Source organism: Enoplosus armatus, chromosome 9 (genome assembly GCF_043641665.1).
Source record: "Enoplosus armatus isolate fEnoArm2 chromosome 9, fEnoArm2.hap1, whole genome shotgun sequence".
NCBI lineage: Eukaryota > Metazoa > Chordata > Actinopteri > Centrarchiformes > Enoplosidae > Enoplosus > Enoplosus armatus.
In genome coordinates, this window is record NC_092188.1 from 11,733,196 (window position 1) to 11,753,492 (window position 20,297).

At 40.5% G+C, this 20,297-nt stretch overlaps 2 protein-coding genes across 2 annotated transcripts; both read right to left on the reverse strand.

The window, feature by feature from the left end:
- Nucleotides 1–66: 66 nt before the first annotated feature.
- On the reverse strand, nt 67–12,158 carry LOC139289694 (phosphatidylinositol 4-phosphate 5-kinase type-1 alpha-like). The gene is made up of 16 exons (XM_070911310.1): nt 12,113–12,158; nt 9,083–9,117; nt 8,276–8,368; nt 7,917–8,047; nt 7,693–7,810; nt 6,932–7,084; nt 6,449–6,748; nt 5,027–5,262; nt 4,827–4,910; nt 4,647–4,695; nt 4,292–4,376; nt 4,028–4,198; nt 3,791–3,923; nt 3,633–3,695; nt 3,405–3,504; nt 67–3,274 (listed from the first exon to the last, which is right to left on the reverse strand). The coding sequence occupies exons 1-16, from the start codon at nt 12,156–12,158 to the stop codon at nt 3,272–3,274; spliced, it is 1,800 nt and encodes a 599-aa protein (XP_070767411.1). The 3' UTR covers nt 67–3,271.
- Nucleotides 12,159–13,143: 985 nt separating this feature from the next.
- Nucleotides 13,144–18,755, reverse strand: LOC139290124 (extracellular matrix protein 1-like). The gene is made up of 10 exons (XM_070911818.1): nt 18,536–18,755; nt 17,805–17,861; nt 17,250–17,318; nt 17,044–17,106; nt 16,574–16,854; nt 15,596–15,801; nt 14,585–14,873; nt 14,305–14,504; nt 13,889–13,979; nt 13,144–13,773 (listed from the first exon to the last, which is right to left on the reverse strand). The coding sequence occupies exons 1-10, from the start codon at nt 18,603–18,605 to the stop codon at nt 13,591–13,593; spliced, it is 1,509 nt and encodes a 502-aa protein (XP_070767919.1). The 5' UTR covers nt 18,606–18,755; the 3' UTR covers nt 13,144–13,590.
- Nucleotides 18,756–20,297: the final 1,542 nt, after the last annotated feature.

Below are 20,297 nucleotides of genomic sequence, written 5' to 3' on the forward strand. Positions count from 1 at the left end.
TAAAGTTATCCACAAACACCTAGTAACCGATAGTTAGATAGTACACATGAACAATGGGTCCAAAACCAAGATTTAGAAAATATGTTTAATCCTTTAAAATCAGACATGGAAACATCACCACCACATAACTGAAACATGGCAGGAGGGACAGGCAGCACATATTGCATGAGAAGGCATTTCCGTGACTCCTATGTACATATACACATTTTATACACAGTAAAAATATAGTAATTGAAGCATATAGGACAACCAGCAATGTCTGGCTCATAAGCCGTGTGAAACATTCATGTAGAAAAAGCGTGGGAGATTAACAACCCAGAATCATCATGGAGAGAATCTACCTATCATATCACAATCTAAACATGAAATATAAAAAGTGAAATTGTCAAATAGTCCCCCCCCTTCATAGGCAATACACGCTATAAAGTTTCAGACATCCTTCTGTCAGTATACAGTATACGTACAATCATCTAAGGTACATAATACAACTTTTATCATTTCAGCCTGCAGAAATCAACCATATTAATAAATATACTTCTTAGAGCTGAAAGGTGGCAGATTGTGGTTCATATTGCATTACTTCAAATATATTGTAGTGTCTACACTGAGTGCGCCGCCCTTTAAGCACCAAAGGATGATGTTTCTCTTGTGCCATGGTGTAGTACAAAAACAACTGTGACAGAACTGGTCTGCATCCAGCAAGTACACAGTACCACCCATTAAAAGAAAATGTTACAACATAAAACATCAAAACGCAGGTGTCACAAAATATAATCTGGATTTTTCTACATGAGAAAGAATTTCTAGGAGTGTTTTCTTTGGTGACTGTTTGACTCTCAACCAACTAAGTATGACTTTAAACGGATCTGTTTGAAATAATCAATGTTTTACATTTCTGCATAATACCAGAAATAATTCATATCAAGTTTATCATCCCAACTACACAAAAGGTGGTAAATAATGGGTCCTAAGAGCTACCACAACTGTATTAAATTTAACTTGAATTTCACAGGAATGTGGAGTTAAATCTTGAAATGTCTCTGGCCACAATGTAAACCAATTCTCTGATGAATAAAAAAACAAATCTTTACAGGGACTAGGTTTATGTCAGATACAGCTTATCAGGTGTGAAATTATTTAGCAAAAAAAACAATCCAGTTTAATCATAGAACTTAAAACACAGGTCAACCCAGTGTTATTACCATGTACGACATATCAGTCCATGTAGGTATTGAGGAGTGTCTAATTTCATTTTCATGTTAACTCGATCCTGAACATTCGCAGGACCTCCCCACTCTTTTCTTTGGTGCCGCGACTGGCTTATAATACAAAAGACTCAGTCCTAAATCCTCAACTGTGCATTGATGAACATGAGTAGTTTTCCTTCTTTCTATATTCACAACTCACATTTCCCCTTCTCCCTCTCTGCTGCATAGACCACATGTGCCTAACAAACATCAACAGTAAGTCTTTAGAGATGAGATGACGTCTAAGATCTTGAGTGTTGCTACAGTCACTTGGTAGGGAATCAAATATCTGTATCAGAAACATCTCATGGGGTGAAAAGCTCTCTGCCAGCCACCTCAGTAGCTTGTTTAGTGCCCTAAACAATAAGATAAACACAAACCATGTTGCCAAAACAAAGCACAATTTTTATGAACAGCTGAATAAAAGCTGAGTAAGACCACATACAAAAAACATTTTTTGTTATACACACGGTTAGTAATATTGGTCCAAGAGTGGATGTGGGCGGGTCATTTCTGTAACCAGCAGAAATGATTAATAAGAGACAAACATCCTTACTGTCTGATGTCAGGAGAGTTTAAAGACTCACACATTCGTATAACCAAAAGGAATTGTACTAGTGTTTGCATTAAAATCTGAAATTATTTTAAACCCTGACAACTGGAGGTTGTCCCAGACATACAAATGGCAGTTTGATGACTTCAGCTGTAGTGATAAGGCAGGTTTGTCTGTGACTACAACACTAACCTGTAAAAATAAAATGTCAGTTATACATCACGTTAGGGAAGGGACAAACATGTAAAGGCACAGACATGACAGACAAATGACAGTAGCTGGAAATGATTACTATTCTATTAGCTTAATAGCATGACTTCATTTAACAGCATCTACTGGCCAGCAACGCTGTCGACAGCTCTTTTCAGCTATACTTTAGCACATATGGTCACATCAGAGGGGGAGATTTTGCAGGGTTGTACAAATGTGGTCTGCCATGTTAATAAGACACATTCTATATAAGAAAAACATTATAATGTACATTCAGCAGTGGAAAGATCTAGCTGGACCTTTGCTGCACCACCGTGGCTTCCAGCCGAATAACTTAATAACAAAACGTGAAAAAAAATGACCGTATAGGTCTATTTCAACTCATCCCTCCGCTGTTTCAAAATCCAATTTCAAACAAATACCTGTACATCCACAATCAGGAAAAAAAAAAGAAATGCATACATGATTGCAGAGTCAAAAGCAGCAAGTGTTGATTTGACCACTGATAGCTCAGAGTGCCCCTGCTCATGAGGAGTGCCGAGGGGAAATGGAAGTGCAGTAACGGGAACACTCGAGTGTGAATCACGGAAATGTGAACCCACTTAGACTGTGCATGAACACACAGGAAAATATTCACTCCTACAAATGCAGGATATTCCCTTTGTGTGCTCTTAAGTGTGTGTGTGTTCCTGCTGAACTGCTGTCTGTGCCATCTCACATGGCTTCATGCTGCGTTAAGTGGATCCTGATTCCTGACTCTTCATGGATAACTTGACTGCCTTCACCATCCACTGGTGACTGGAACATGGGATTTTTTTTATTTTTTATTTTTTTACAAAATACAACTAATTATTTTGTTTATTATGTCATTTCAGCATCTTTGTTTAATCAATGTAATGCTGCCACAGCAACTACAGAGCTGCTAATTCAGGGTCATAAGCCTATTTTCCAGTTGTATATTGGGGGGCATTGGGGGGGGCAAATGTGTGCGCACAGGGACAGTGTTGATGTCTGGGGAAGCCTACAGCCTACCACACACCATCTTCTTCTTGATCTTCCCATCACTGCTTTCTTCATTGTCACAACCTCCACTGCACCTCGCTGCTTCATCCAGCGATCCCCGTATATACTGTAGGGGTGAGAAAACAACAGGAGGTGCAGTGGAGCGTCTGTGGTGGATGGGTGACTTCACTTCCGCTTGCCTCACCTCATCCAGGAACGCCTCGTCTTTTAGATGGCACTGCGTCTGTTTGTTTGTTTTTTACTGTGAAGATGAAATTAATGTCAATACCAATATTATGAAGGGTATAAGAAATGGAACTAATACTGGCTGCTTCAATAATCAAATCATAAATAACAATTTACAGGTGTATAATTTCATCGTTTAGACTTACAAAGCAGATGTTGGTCTCAGGGATGATATCTGAGAGTGAAACTACATCTTCGTTTCCAGACAGGTTGCCTGAATTATCTAAAACCCCTTCTGCTTCCAAACTGGCACAAAGAAAAGGCAATTAATACGACACAATGACTAACACAAGAGAGAAAAAAACATCTATTTCACAGACTGATGAGGCAGAGTTATATATGAGAATTATATGGCCTATCACTGCTGTCTGTACCTGTGGGAAGAACCCTGGTCAAGGTCTGTGTTTGCTGATTTGTGCACTTCCACCCCTACAGACCTATGGAGAAAAGTCAGTCGGAGCAATTAATATAGAGCGTGAGCGTGAGATGGAAGAACAAAAGGTCATGCATTATTATCTGGGTGATGCTTTACCGTAGGGGAGGAGAGGTGGAGGCAACTCCTGTGCTGCCTAGTGATGAGGTGGACAGGTTGGCCTCACAGTCTGCAAGGTTTTCTACCAGCGGAGGGGTCCTCGGAACAAGATCTGGTCTGCCCGACTGCACGCCTGAGAACAAAGAAACCAAATTATAATCTCCAACCTGAGCACAGATGAAATAATGGATCTATTTAATGCTCTTATCACTTTTCTGGTGATGTCTCAGTTCTTACCACTGTCTGCCTCTGAGTCTGTGCTTTTAAAGTGGCTGTGGTAGACAAGTCTGGAGTCAACGGCTGACTGTCCAGTTGCATGGGAGAGCGGGGTGGGAGCTCCCAGGGTGGGGGCCCTCCTAAGACCCCCCTGACCCCCACCACGACTCTTCTTAGATGGCGATGGTTTTACTGAAGATGATGGAGGACATAGAATTGGAAAACATCAATGCATCAGGCTATTAACTTCAGCACATTTAAAAACACACGCATGCGCATACTTACGTGGAATTTTCTTGAACACCGTGTTGCACATGAACTGCTGGAAACGATCTGCATAGAAGCCAGGTCTGTGAACTGAAACGGTGTCCTAAAGTAGTAAAACAGCAACAGATACATTAGAAGCTGACAGCACTAACATCTATACGCAATCAAAACTGTCCTACAAACAGCAGTACTTTATACGTTTTGTTTGTGCTTGTTTGTTAAGAATTATTTTAATTATTAAGTAATCTAGATTGCATATTAACATAAGTTATAGCCATAAATGATAAACAGCACTCTGAGCCATTCTGCTCAGCTTCACTGCCTAATGATACTTTGTTTAGCTTTATAGAGCATTTAGTGTGTAGGCTCTTACCCCATCATGGACCAAGGCCTTCCAGGAGTGCTCCAACTTCTTAATAAACCTAAATAATAAGACATAATAAAACTGTTTATTGAAAGCCATATAAATGAGTAATGTAGGTGGGAAGCCTGCTCATAAATTAAGAACGAATGCTTATACAAGGAAGTGATTTGGCTGCTCTGAGACACCAACCTGTAGGACTGGAGAATGTCAATGATGCCAATGTAGATCAGCAGCCTCTCTCCTTTAGTATTACGAGATGGAATCCCGCCCATGCTGAAAAGTCAAGGCCAGAGAAGCAACAACAGATCACTTAACTGTCATGTCCCCATCACCATCAAACACTGGTTCAAATTCAGCTCTGCTTGTGGTAAGACAAACAATAAACTCACTGGTCTTCTGAATCCAAAGCGCCCTTCCCTCGAGCCTCCCCCTGAATGGACTCCATGGCTGTACAGTACAGACTTTTCTGGGCTTGTGGCCGGCGCTGATCTGGGGTCACTGCTCCCTCCGACCCCCCACTGTCCCCCGAATTGCCTCCACCGCGCTCCCGCTCTCGACTGGCCTGGTCCATGTTGTGGATGCCCATCAGCAGACTGTAATCCATGATCTTGAAGCTCTGCAAGAGCTACATAAAACATACAAACACAATAAATGACCTTCAACAGGAGCAAGTCTTAACATTGACACATACAGTTTCATACATACAATACCACAGACTCACAACAACATTGTTTTGGTGAGGTTTCTTCTTTGAGTATGTTATTTTGCTTGATTTAATGATTGGTGGTGGACTGTGATAGAGAAGTGGAAGAGAAAGAAGGTACAATTGTAGAAAAAGTAATTTTTGTTTTTTTTTATTTGTACAGTAGAGGACAGTAAAACCCAAAAGAGGTGCATTCACACTATATAAAAATGTTGATTTGTTGGATTTGAACCTCTGTTTGAAAATGCCATATAAATACGGTGTTAGCAGCGGGCATTGCTGTGGTTGTGGTTGATACGCCCCAGTCTATCAGTTTGATTCACCCCAGTGAAACATTTTCTCATCCTACACATATGGGCTGTAAGTAATCAAATAATTTAGATCATCATGATGATAAAACTGCTACTTGTGCAACAAATGAGGGTGAGATACATACAAGCAACACAGCCAATCAGACAACAATTAGCTCGCACAATGGTAGACACACAATCAAAATAACAAATCTGCAGAATGGTCATGGTAATAGAGACAACAGAGAAGATAATACATCAGTGGTGATAAGTCACGTAAGCTTAAGTAGGCTGGAGAAGCAAAACAACAGTGACCACAAAGCAACCACAAATGGATTAGCTTCTAATGGAAAGAGATATTTTGATGAATAAATGACATGCAGCCTCTGTCATATAAGTTGTGTGGCTTTCGTAAGTATTGAATAAACACTATGCACAAAATAATGACATCGCATGTTAACTGCAATGATATATGCCACCAGTCTCTTCCACCATTTGAAAAGGTATCATCCCTCAAAGTAAACAAAGTATTAGATTTCAGTGTCATGCAAGCTTGAGCCATCTCTTCAACACTAGACTGTTGATGATACTTCAACTGCCAGCAGGGGTGGAGCTCAACATTAAATAACAAACAACACTGTCGCCTCAGGAGAAACAGAAAATTATAGACGCCTCTGTAATAAAAAGTTTAACAAAAGCGGCGGCCATTGCTGTCTGCAAATTTGGCTGCTCTGACACAGTTTAGAATGAGGCTTGAACGCACAATACTTGAATAAAAATCAGTCAGTCAATGAAAAACAAGTGTCTATGTGACTCACCAAGCAGTCCCTCTGTATAGTTTTGCACAGGGCATTGTAGTTGTCCGCTTCCAGCAGCAGGCCGTCGGGCAAGTCCTGGATAAAGTCCAGGTCTTTGTGAGTGGGAACGGCCTTTTCTCTCTCCTTAGGGGAAGCACGTCTCTTATAGGTGGAACCCTTCAGGTCATATTTGAGGTGCATGGGGATGGTCCGAGGCAGAAGATTGTTCATCACTACAATACGGATATTCTTGCCCCCTGCCTGAACGCAATACAGTCCGTAGAACTTGGGTAGGAGGGTGCGCTTGTTTTGGTTTATATTCTGGAAGGGAGGGGAAATATGGAAAACTGATTACATATCTGACACACTTAAATTGGAAAGAAATGATTAGAGCTCCCACTCATTTAAGCTTCCTACTGTCACGGTAATTATAGTTATTGCAATAATAAATCATTCACACTGAACACGCTCCTGGTTTCTGTTGTATTCATTCGTGAGGCTCACCATGAAGTATCCAGGCAGGAGTTTCTGGAGGAATTCTGCCTCTTTGTGTTGAACAGTCTTGATGATGAACTCGTCGTCACTAGAGACATAGAAGATGGATCCGCTGGCTCCGGGGTTAGACAGCTCGATCAGTGGCTCGTTACACAGAGAATACTTCAAGAGGAAGAGGAGTTTGCATTAGTATCCAATTGATACTGGTAGCACATATAGGCAACTTGACATAAACAACAACAGACTTCTGACAGTGACTCCTGATTGCACCAAGTCTGTGTAGTTGGACTACAGAGACATGGAGTGATTTCTAAATCAGTAAGAATTTGTAATTCCAAAATGCTGATGTTAAAAAAAAAAGGTGCAGCAAAGAAAGAGCCAAGAATGGGGAACAAAGCCAAAAGCAGGAAATACGACAAAAGGTTAAGGCTTCACGTAGACCTGTGATGGCGAGGATCCACAACTACAGTGTCAGAACCAGACATGACTTACTGCAGACAAACCACTTCAGGAGCTACATGGTGAAAAATATGTCTAATAAAAAGCCGTTATGGTGAATGAGAAAGCTCTTCATGCCTCATTATTTCTTGATTTCCAAAACTGGGAAGCCTCACAATTAAGGTGACACTTTTCAACCTCAAAAGGGGGCACTGGTTAAAATCACTGAACTAAACCCACAAAAGAAATATAGGAACAGTGACTAAAGCCATAACAAGAGCAGAGCAGTTCTTGTAAACATGGCAGTGTGTGTGTTTGGTGTAAGTACTGACCAGGTAGTCATCTGGCCGGATGCCAAAGAGTTCCCTGAAGTATCGAAAGGCAATAGGAGCGTAGGTTTTAAAGCGAAAGTCACTGTAGTGATGAGCAGGAGTCAGGTTACTGCCTTCACTGAAAAAACATGAGAGACCCAGAGACAGAAAAGCCATTAACACACTACATACATACTACACCACAAATTCATCATGTTTATTCAACTACGACGTCTATTGCCAACCTGGGGAAGAAGATGCTTTCGACCACCACAAAGTCCTGCATGAGAACATCCCTTTCTGCCTTTTGGCTTAAGCTGCCAACTGTGTGAGCGATGCCCAACATGATGGCACCTTTTAGGGCAGATGATGTGGTCTAGAGAGGTCAGAGAGGAGAAGATAGTGAGCACTGGAACAAACAACATTTTACCCCTGTGACTTCTGCCGTTTCACTCACTATTCTTGGGCGGCATCTAGTGAGATGAATTCCCAAACTAAATTTAGAACATAAACACCAAACACCCTTTACACTTTTCACCTCTGCTGCTCAGTATTGTGGGTGTCAAAAAACCACCTGTGTCACTGACCACCCCCCCGTTCTAACCTTTTTATAGGTGGTCTCTCCTGTGGTGGTCTCAACGCCCCGGTGTCCAATGGTCTTCTTCATACTCTGAGTTGTGCCTGAAGAGCCAGGCATCTGAGGAGAGGGGCAGGGAGAACATTGAAATATGGCTTGGTGTGTGTGTGTGTGTGTGTGTGTGTGTGTGTGTTTATGTTTGTGAACACAGAAGACAGAGAGCTAATTATGTGTAGGTTTTAGGTCATATTGGCTCAACATCTTCACATGATAACCTCACCCTGTGGTAACCCAGCCATCAAATTGACTGACACGTTGCTGAAATCTCAGCGAGGTTCTACCGTCTACTTTATGTTTGCTTTAGTAAGAAACTGCAATTAATTATTGTAATTGGTACCAAATAAATTTACATTAGTTTGTACTCTGCCTTTTTTGTCAATATTATCAAACAAATTCCCCATCCCTAAAACTTTTTTTTTTGTTATCCTTTGACTGTTGTTTTCAATTATTAGCTTTGAATACAGGTTACAGTAACAACATTGTGGCATTATTGGTTTGTTTACTGGTCCCAGTACAGACAGATAAATTGTTGACCACGTTTTTCCAGGAATTTATTCACCTGTGTAACAAACATAGGACTCTTACTTCCACAAAAAAAATTAATAAACTGATGTCTCAAGCTGATGATGGCTGCATGAATGCAGGCCTGCACTCTCTAAACCAGTTCTCCTTCCCTCCTTGGGGGTTGACTGGATCACTATTTACATTACTTGGGGCTGTACATAATGCGAAGGTGTTTTATCAATTCAGTATGACAATTTCCGGAGTCCTTACCTCTGCGGGGGCCATTTTTCGGATGCCACTGGTCCCTAAAGACAGAAAAACAAAAACAAGTTAAATTGGGATTTACAGCATGAGAAAGACACTGACAAAAAGGAAGAAGCCTTGAGGAACCTCTTGTTCAGACACGACTTCACGATAGCCGTGTAAATGTAAACCCAAACAGTCAAACAATTTGACGCTTGAAATCATTTTGAAGACTTGGAGTTGGCAGCTTTTAACTTGGAAGAATTTGTTAATGACTGTTTAATAAACCCTCTGCTGGTTAATTAGCAGCGTTATTTCCAGCGCTGGCTGATAACTACAAGGCCAATGATGAGCCCAGACCTAAATGTGGCCACAGAAACCGACTGCTGCCTCTGATACAGCAGCTCTATGTGAACTGGAGCTATTTCTCCCGTGAGCTGGCTGCTCCAGATTCATCTGGTCCCTGAGGATGTGTGTCTGCAGTCACCAGCTCCCTCAAAAAAAAACTGTACAGTTTCTAGATATTTCTGTAACAGCCTAATTTGTGTCTCACAGCAACTTTGCTTTCATCATAGTGATTAACTCCATAATTCTAACATGACTACATAATGTTTGTTAAATTCAGCCATTCAGCAAACTCAACTGATCAGTATAGGAGTAGGATTGTGTAGGTAAAAGTTCAAACCATCACCATGCAAAGACATCTAGATGTGTCTAAAATTTACTGGGCTGCTTACCAAAGATAAGAAATGAAATTGTAATACATGACCCAGACACATGGGTCTGGGTAAGCATGATAACAACAACAGCACACAGTAGTTTTGTAAGAAAGGCACACAGTGGAAATAAAAGAAATACTCGACATGATTTCCTGTGTCCTTACATAAACTTGCTGTTTAAACCTACTATCTCGCCCACGCTGCAAGCACCTCTAGCCTGTAACCAATGGCAACATCTACTTCAATGCTGCAGTGCCACGGGTCAATATATACAAAAGGATGTCAGGAAGATTATACACCTGTAATCATGTGTGTGAAAATTCATCTACGCCCAACAGATTCAATCCAGGCGATGCACACAGTAAGTGGACACTTCAACCCAAGAAAGGTGGGAGCGTTAATAATAAGGCAGCGTCCCTGAATGCCATGCATCTCTTCTCAGTTAACAGGGACACACGGCAACCCTCTGGGAAACAATGAGCATCATTCTGCCCACATTCCCCCTCATTATGTAAAACAACACACTATATCATCACTACTCATGCAGTTTCTGCTCACGCACACAGAAACACTCACGCACACCCATGCGAGTACCTCGCTGTAATGCTCTCCTCCAGAACTGAGTCCTAATATCTGTGGAGCAGGACATGGTCAGCCTAAACGGCTTAACCTAGTACAGGAGCAACACTGAACACATTTAAAGCATGATTGTATATAAGTACAAGAAAATGTGTTGCATCTAGAGCTGAAATAATTAGATGATTCATCAGTTCAAGCAGAACATTTATCAGCAACTATTTTGATAATCAACTAATCATTTCAGTCATTTTTCAAGCATAAATGCCAAACATTTTCAGGTTCCAGCTTCCAGTATTTGAGTCTTTCTCAATTTTTCTCTAAGGTCAATGCAGAACTAGTTAATAACAAATACTGTGAAGCAGTTTCGGGGTAGGAATTACCAAACCCAACTCAACCCAATTACTTAACAATGACTTAAGCTTGTCAGTGACAGGCCTTATGACAATAGGCAAACCATCTGTTCCACCCTGTATACTAAACAACTCCCTGCCAGCCTTGTTCACATGTAGCCTGCAGCCTGAACAAGGCAATAATATGGGACAGGCACACTCTCCTAACATCATTTTCTGCCTATGAAGACTCCATAAATATACTGGTTCTTGGCCAGATTAAGAAACAAGGCCAATATGGGCGAGTAAAGATACCACATTATGTTACTGTCACTCAAATGTCTGTGTGAGTGTGTGTGTGTTTGACAGAATACTGTATCTTGTACTTGTACAGTCTAGGGCTCTCAGCCATGTGGGAGCCACAAGAGTGCTTTGGAGCCACTATTTTTATTCCCTGATTCAGACTGGGTGGCTACCAAGAGAAGAGCAACTCCTCTGTACACAGGGAAGCTAATAAGTGACGCACAACTAAATGGATTAGTAAGATGCAACGTGCCCATCATCTGTCGTGTCCTCAGAAAATTGAACTGCCCACCACCCATCTGTATATGTGAGATCATAAACAAACCTTTCATCAGCTGAACAGGGACAGTGTAATGAATGAAGCCTGTTCATTAACTAGATAAGCATGACAAGCCGGTGACATTGGTTAAAAGAATGTCGGGAATCAATAAGATCAATATTTCTTTTGACAATACATCACCTCAACTGTGAAACGGTGGAAAGTAACTGATGGGGGGCTAGTGTTGGAGTGAATTTGCTTATTAAGTTTGCCCCAAACCTGGACAGACAGACAGACAGAGGAAAAGGAGGGGAGTAACGGGCGAGGAAGGCTGGATAACAGAGTAGTTTCCCATAGATGGACAGACACATTTGAAACAGCAGCCAATTAGCACGTCTCGTTAATTTACTAAACAATAGACCGGTATGTATTAAAACTCATATATATCCTCCTGTGTCCAGCTAACTAATTAGCATAAAACACCGTGTAACGTTAACGAAGTAACCGGCTTGATAACAAAACACATCACTTCAGCCAACGTGGTCACGGGAATTCATTTTTTACATGCTATTAACCCCAATAGATAACAATAATTCGATATAAATACTGCTGGCCTGCTAACTAAAGCATCGTGTGACCAACAACAACATCAACTGAGGTTTATCAACTAGGCAGCTAAACAGGCTAGTCATTGCTTGGTTCATTTGTTAGGTAAAAAGCCTCGATGCTAACTAGCTAACTGGCTAACCGGGACTTGATAAAGCCATGGTCACCAAATCACACAATTTACATCGCTACAAAATGTTACACAGTTCTGTTTGAATGTACGTTTGAAGAAACAAAGGAGGAAGATTAAGCAACTAGGTACCTGTCGGGGCTGTTGATCCCGAGTCTGCTGTTCCAGCAGTCGCCATTACGATTTGAGTGTTCACATCACAGACAGCGCCGACAGTTGAATTCTGATGTTCATGTCGCAGCAGCACCACAGCGCCTCCAGTGGACTGAAGTGGAACAGTTTCAGTTTCAGTTTTACTGTAAAGCTACATATATTCATTTTGTGTGATGTTTACATCAAGTATAAAAGTGTAGAATATAAAACAGGTAATCATTTTTTAAAATAACATATATTATTCAAATATATGTGTGATATGTTTTAATCATTTTAATAATAATCTTACAGAGGGAGCTGGACTATGATTTCCAGTCATTTCTGAATTAGTGGACATTTTCCCCAAAAGTGATAAAAAATCTCAGGTGTTTAGTTAGTGGATACAGAAATCATATTAATGAACAGAAACAGGACACTTGTCTAGTTAGTTGTGGAAATAAATTATATTAAAGTTAAGTGCCGCCTTGTTTGTGTTACACGCTATGTAGTTTGCGTTATTTTACCTTTATTTTTAATCTTTGCATTTGTCCTTGATTTAATCTGTGGTATGCGTATGTTGTTAATGACAGGATCAAGTGTCATCGAATCCAATAACTTAATTCGTTTTATAGGGGTTTTGTAATGCCTGTTGATCAACAGTTGAAACTGTTAAATGGGCAAGATTTGGCAAGAAGGCTAATTTCCATCTGGTGTCCCCTGGCAGATGTTAAAAGGCATCCTGAAAATCTAATTAGAAATCAATGGTGCAAAGTTAAGAACACAATATTAAAATAGGTAGTATGAATGACGATTTAAAAAATGTACTTTTGACCTCTGATAAACTGCAACTTTATGTTGTTCAATATCCACCTAAAAGACTCCCTTTCATGTTGACTTATTTGTGTTCAACACATTTACATTTAGTTGCAAAAAACCTCATCATTATAAAATGTCAACATATTGTACCAGGCACACTGTGGTTAAACTAACATAAGCATTGCATGCAAGAAGACAGTAGACCACACGAAAGGAACATTTAAAAACATTTTTATTAGAGCTGTTGTAGATATGATCTTAACCACAAATCCATATTAAAAGAAGAGAAATGATCTTGCGGCTCCAAAGGAATCAAAAATTGCATTCATAATCAAATATGTTAAGAACAGCCTAGAAAAAATAGTGGTACAGTGACACAGACAACAATCTGTTTTACAAACTAAGCATTTAACAATATCTTTGTTTCTTTATAAAGTTATTCTTGTGATAACAATGCTTCTCATGTGGTCTCAGATGAAAATATGCAAATAACACAGTAGGTAGTAGCAGTAGGTGAAGCTAGAATTTGGTCCACGTTTTGAATATTCTTACAGACCTCTAATTGTTTCTATTCAGTGATTGGATGTCAGCTCTGCTGCTAGCTTGCCATTTCCCTGAATGGCCCGGTGCCAGTAGGGTCAGCAGCAAAAGGTCATAAGGGTTTAGGCGTAAGGGCACTTTTTCTTCTTCTTTTGACGCAGGACTTTGGTTGCTTTGGTGATGGCATCCATGAGAATTTTGGAGATGCACTGTTGAGCCTCTTGTGAAGACATGCGGCAACAGCGGCGGACAGCTGGAGGAGGAGTCTTTCTTGGTGAACACTGGTTCTCTGACGTTTGCTCAAGCTGATTTCATGAGAGAGAAAAGGGCAAGAAAATGACACATTCAATTTAAAACATTTCCCAAACATTTGTCTTTTGATTTGTCTTTTATACAAACTCACTTCCTTTTATAACTCACCATTTGCAGAAAACAAATGGTCTGGTGTGTTTTAGAGATGGGCAGGCAGCACTGGTTGACAAAGCTCTTGAGAGGAAAACCAACAGGGAACCTAAAACACAGTGACTTCGTTACTATGTTTCCAACTTTACATTGTTCAAATGTTGTGCACATCTGTTTAGATCCATGACAATATTGGTAACACAGAACATACTGTAGATAAGTGGCGGCATCACATTTAAGATAAGAGACATTTCAGCATAACAGGCCGCTTGAGATTTACTTATTTTCTGTGACAGAAGAAACGGCAAAAAGCATCAAAAGAGACAAGAAAACAAGAAAATTGTACAAACAAAAAAAGAACATAAAAGAGGAAGAGATGAAGAAGACAGACAGAAAAACAGATCCAAGTACAGATGTAGGAAGTACTGTCTCACTTCTTCTTGATGATCTTGTGAGTGTCACAGAGTGCGTGCATTGTGAGCTCTTTGTTGGCGGAAGTCATATTATAATGTGGGTCGGGAGACACGTATTGGAAACAGTCGTCTCGTTCATTTCCCGCACTACCCGCGCAACAGTAGAAATCCACCGTGTCACCATTCTCATCCACGCAAAACCGGTTAAGCTCTTCACGCCACTAAAACACAAAAGGAGAAAGGACATGAGAAGGTACCAAAAATGACAAAAATTAAGCAAAATATTTATGTTTTGCTTTACCTTCTGATCAGCACAGGTGAGCACATCCTGCTTCTTTCTGCAGCACTGTTTGTATCCCTTTTCTATACGATTAATGGTCTTTGCCTGACGAGCCAGCCAGTCGTAGCCTGGACCTGGCAGGCACTTGATAGTATAGAGCGGGCGTAGCTTCTGGTTGCCACACAGTGATTCAATGACATCTGCGGTGGGTCGTCCAGGAGGAAAGCTGATGTCAATTTTCTTGGAAGCAGATGGTCTCTTCTCCTTCTTTCTTCTGTTTCCTCTGGCACTGTACGGAGTCACCACTGTCCTGTAAAGTGTGAGACATAAGTGTGTTTTGCATTGTGAGGTTCCTCAATAACACTTCTCTATAATTTATTTTCAAATCACTTTCTTTCCTTTGCCTGAAAGGATAAGGTTGGTGTTAATCTATATTTGTGTTTCCCACTCAGTCTGTCTCTAAATATTTTCTAACTTTGCTACCCTGTCTATTTCAGTCCCAACTGGAGATGTAATATCCTTAAAATGGCTCACAAATATGTAGTATGAGTTTTAAAAAAGGCTCAGTAATTTCATAAAACATCTGGGCACTGTTGTTTTTAGCTGATGGGGAGAGGAGTAAAGAGGAGTAAATAGTGCATTTGTCGGGGACTATTTTCAGTAGTGGATTAATACAATTTGGTTCTCTAGTGAATATTTACAGCACCAGGACACTGTATTCAGGATTTACTCAAAATAAACTAGTGTCAGTGTTCATTGTAATGAAGGAACACGTCACGCAGTGCAACAGCGACGATCATTGACATGTTTTTAATAGTTTTTGGACAAAAAGTTTCTTAATGGCACATTCTTTAAGGCAACATATTATATATATATATATATTAAACACTGCTATAGAAACTGATTTCTGGTTTTGTCCTCTGCATAAGAGCAACTGGTATGTGGGCCTAAGAGAAACATAGCACCCGTATTATTACTCTACAGAGACTTAATTGTCAGTATCATGCTCATTTTATTTATTTCCCTGCATACCTCTGGCAAGTGCTGGGGTCAAAGCGGAAGTTGGCAGTAGAGGGTGGCGGTGGCACCGGCAGCTCCTCTGTTGGCTCGTAGTTTGGGTTTGGAGCGTCGTTGTGGAAGCAGCTTAGCCTGTCGCTGCCTGTTTGTCTGCAGCAGTCATAAAGACGATCCTTAACTGATGAGTCCTCCTCACAGAAGGATGCGACTGACAGCTCCCACTGTAGTAGGCACAGAAAAATAACACAGACAGTCAGTTAGGGTGTATGGATTAAATCCTTTAATACTGACATAAAGTCTGAGTGAATGGGCCACCCACAATTAGTAGAGTATCTTAATACACACTTAACCAAAACAAAACAAACATGGTAAGAAGAAAGCGATAAGATTAAGGTAATGTTTTATTCACAGAAGAATTTGAAACAGGTTTGTTGCTTGCCCTCAGACGGCTCCACTGGTGCTCATGCCAAGGCCTGTCTGTTATGTCAGGCTGGGCTGCACGTAATGGGCTTATCGACTGGAAGTGCCCAAGGCCTTCAACTTGATGAAAAATGCAAGTACCATCATCTCTGCAATGTGAAGAATGTTTTATGTCCTTTTTTATATTCGGGGTAAATATAAGACTGTTTGGTATGAGTGTATGACTCTAGGCCTACTACATTACAGCTTCAGGAATAAAGCTACTATGGATATAAAGTATAAGATGTCTATGAGAGCCTTCCTCCTCATGAGGTATGAAGTGGATATCATTCATTGTATCTTGGTTTGGGTGCGTTGTGCATAATGTCATTGTGTTTTTCATCATGTTCCACTGCTTCTTGAGAAGGTAATTATGTTGAAAACAATGAGAAGCAAAAACATAAACACAGTGGAATAAACCAAGAGGAGCAGAATTAGACCAAGAAGATACAGGATATCATATTTATCACATTTTACATTTATACAGAGTAAAAAACTGCTCAATCGGCTGTAGGAGCTGTTGTGAAAACTCACCGCCTGTGTGGCGCAACAAAGCGTCACTTCCCTCTCCCACGTCTGGTTCCCTTTGCAACATGTACCAAACCAGGACTCTGCCTTATTGACAGCACTGGCCCTTCGCTTCTGCTGGCCAAAACCAGAGTCAGGAAAGTAAGAGTCTGGGTAGCGGGGACGAAGGTCTCCATGGAGACAGATGGCTTGGAGATTGTCAGAGGTCGGTCGGCCGAGGGGGAACTGAACAGGATAGTCCAGCATAGGAGGGCCACCGAAAGAACGAGGCCCAAAGCTTGGTCGACCTTTGAGGAAAGGACAGGAATCATACTGTTATAGGTGGTACAAATGAAGCAAATGAAAACTCAAAAGAAAGAGAGGAAAATAGATACTAGGTGTCAAGACTCCTGGTCTGGAACCCCCTGACAGAGTAAAGGCTGTATTAGATAGATAGATAGATAGATAGATAGATAGATAGATAGATAGCAACTTACCTCTCTCACTCAGGGTATCAAACTGTTCTGGTGGAAACACCCTCGTCTGCTCTATTGGGCGCTCTATTAAAACAGAGAAAACAATGAACATAAGACGACGGTTAGGTCACCTCAAATCTATGCTACCAAAGCGACAAATGTTTCAAGTGGCGTGCAGCTATGTAGTTTGAGAAGGTCATAACAATAGGTAAGAAGATTAACAGCACCCTCTGGAACGAAGAGATCTGTCAAGTCTGCTTCTTTCTGAAACATGAACGAACTTGGTTGTTGCAACTCTGAAAGACACAAGGATTTTAAAAACAATGATTTACATAAAGGAATATTTTACAGTGTCTTAAATACTTACATTTATAATGTATTTCTATACTTAAACCTAACCTACATTAACAATAGTCATGTCCTCGACTTGCCCGTAAGCACTCTTACTCTTACTCTTACTATGCATAGCCTAAAATCTTATCCTAAACTTAACCTTTAGCGATTTAGTATGTCACTTCCATACAGCTCCCTTCAGAGCCACAGAAGACATCAAACAGCCATTTTCAAAGGTCATAGTTAGCAGTTTCAAAGCAAAACTCCCTGTGATGAGCAATTTCATGAGTGAAATCAGTGGAGTACTCCTTAAATCTCAATATCAGACTCAAGTCAGAACCTCAAAATAGTCTCTTGAAGTAGTGAGAGCTGGCCAAATGCCACTCTGAACATCTGAGGTTCTAATTGGTCCTTGCAGAGATACTGCACCAGCATGTGAACACACGCACCTTGCATGATTTTGTCAAGGTCAAAGGTGACATCACGCTGCTCAATAAGGCGCTCATCTGGAAAATGGTACACACAAAGAGAGAGAGTGAGGGAGAGAGAGAGGCAGAAAGCCAGACAAAGTTATGCAACTCTTCAAATTATACTGAGAGACAGCGAGACAGAGTGGAAGAAGTATTCCTTTACTTAAATAATAGTAGCGATGCCAGTGTAAAAATTCTCTTCTTACAAGTAAAAGTCCTGCATTTAAAATATTACTCAAGTAAAAGTTTTCAAGTATTCATGAGTGAATTAATTGTACTGTCAGTGTTGCATCATTAAATATTACACATACATTGCAACTGATTTTAGTGTTGTTGCTCTTTGATGTGGAGATCATTTGAAACGTTTGCATACTATTTGTTAGTTTCATCTATTACAATGAATCATATTCCATTAACTCGTGCAAAAACTGAATCTGCATAAAAATATTCAAGTTATGCATAAGTACCTGAAAATTATACTTGTAAGTAAGTAATTACATTCCACTAATGGAGACATCAGAACATTTATATAAAAGTAATTTAAAGTCTATTTGCAACATGACTCATGTCAGTAAGTCTGCAGGCGAAATAAACGCACTTACAGCAGCTGAGACGAACAAAAATGGAGCCCGGCCATCAGCCAAGAAGCAAACACAACAATTTCTGACATGAGAACAACAACAGAAAGAAGGGGGAATAACAGCACTAACCCTTGGATGCTGAGCTCAGTAAAACCAAGACAAACGCGGTGGAGCAGACTAGAGCCCGAGGCGACCCCATTGCGAACTTGATAGGCGTCTGTCTGGGACTGCTTGTCTCGCACGGTCCTCTCCTGGCAGAGTGAAGTCGAGGCCGCCCAGGAAAACACGCTCAGCGGGGCAGCGCACAGACCGGCCCGGTAATTGGTCCAGCAGAGGCTTCCGTGCTGTCCGTCTGTGAGAGCGAAACACCGCAACCGGGCAAACAGTTTTTATGGTTGTTGTGGGGTTTCAGAGGGGGGAGGGAAAGAGGGAGGGAAAGAAAGTTTTTCAACATGACTCATAGGTGATCCGTTCAAATCCTGGGTGCTGCTAGGGTGCTCCTATGTGGGAAATGACTTAGTCGCTGAACCTGAGTTCATGTGTGAACATGATTTTAATTTTTTCTTTTCATTCTATCCAGACTGGCTGTTACTCTTAAGCAATCAACTCGTCATTCACTGCCCTGCCATCAATTCTATAATTATCACCTATTGGCCGAGACAGTCAGCAGTTCTTGCTGAAACAGATGAGCAAGTCAGTGCTGGAAAGTCATTATTGTACGATTTCTCACATAGGCCTAGGTACTTAAAAGTGAATTATTATTAGTATTACTATTGTAGAAAATATTTCTTGTCTTCTACAAATAGTAAATATTCAGTAAATTAAAATGATTTGTGACTTGCTTCTTTTCAGATGGTGGAATTCCCCTTTATCAAAAAATATGCTTTTTTATTATACCCTGTTATCAAGGTTGTACTTTTGTGTAATGCTTTTTTTCAAGGATCAGACCTGTGAAACTGCTACCATTTACCATAAATTAGATGTTTACTTGGCCTTAATGCCTTTATATAGGAATACATCAACTCTGTCACAGTGTGAGACCTTAGGGTACCCCAGCGATTTAGTATTGCACTTCCATGATGTTGGTTAACTGTAAAGAGATTTATTTTAAAGAGCATGAATAAAATCAAAGCAGCAGAGCCTGACATATGCTGTCTCAAGTATTGGTCAAGAAAAGAAAGAATCCTACATTTCCCATAATGCAAAAAAATGTAAATGTAAAACCCTGTCTTTCAAACTCCACTCTCCATGTGTGTAACGCAGGCTTTCTGCTAAAATGTTTTAGCCTCCTGGCAACAGGAGGAACTGTTTTTTAGGCTTTAGAGAGGCTGAATATCACTCTCTGTGATGGTAAACTGAACGTGATGTGTAAAATCAGCGTAGTGCTCCTTTTGAGAACACGTTGGGAGAGAAAATTGAAATGAAAACTGAATGAAATACTTTACAAAATAACAGCATGTATTAATATCAGCATAATGCTGTGTTTGTTTCCTCTATCTGAATTTTGTCCATCTCACCCACTGTGTTTGTGATTCATTGTCTGCTTGTCAAGAGATATTAAAGGCCTTAAATTCCTTGTTATCTCACACTGAGTTTGAGTCCAGGGTTATCATGGCCTCACAGATTCCACTGTGAAAAACTGACTGTGACCTCCACACAATACCTCCCACCATGTTCTTGTAAAAAAAAAAAAAGACCAGAGAAGAACTCCCTTTTGCAGCTGTAGACTGTAATTTAATGAGTTTCCACAATTTGCTCTTTATAGGCCACAGCTTTAACTGGAAGGATTATCCTGCCTTGAGCAGCTCTGCCCACATATACATTAGATATCAGGAACAAAGTTTTCAAGTGAGTGATGGGAGTCCGGAAACTGTTCAGAAGTGTTTGTCCC

Excerpts from the sequence above, each read along its gene's own strand:
- LOC139289694 (XM_070911310.1), bottom strand. The coding sequence starts at position 12,158 with ATGGCGACTGCTGGAACAGCAGACTCGGGATCAACAGCCCCGACAG. Across the intron at positions 7,811-7,916 it reads GAAAGCATCTTCTTCCCCAG|TGAAGGCAGTAACCTGACTC; the intron begins GTTGGCAATAGA and ends ATGTTTTTTCAG. Across the intron at positions 4,911-5,026 it reads GCTTTGGATTCAGAAGACCA|CATGGGCGGGATTCCATCTC; the intron begins GTGAGTTTATTG and ends TTGACTTTTCAG.
- LOC139290124 (XM_070911818.1), bottom strand. The coding sequence starts at position 18,605 with ATGGGGTCGCCTCGGGCTCTAGTCTGCTCCACCGCGTTTGTCTTGGTT. Across the intron at positions 13,980-14,304 it reads CACAAGATCATCAAGAAGAA|GTTCCCTGTTGGTTTTCCTC; the intron begins GTGAGACAGTAC and ends ACTGTGTTTTAG. Across the intron at positions 13,774-13,888 it reads CCATTTGTTTTCTGCAAATG|CTTGAGCAAACGTCAGAGAA; the intron begins GTGAGTTATAAA and ends TCATGAAATCAG.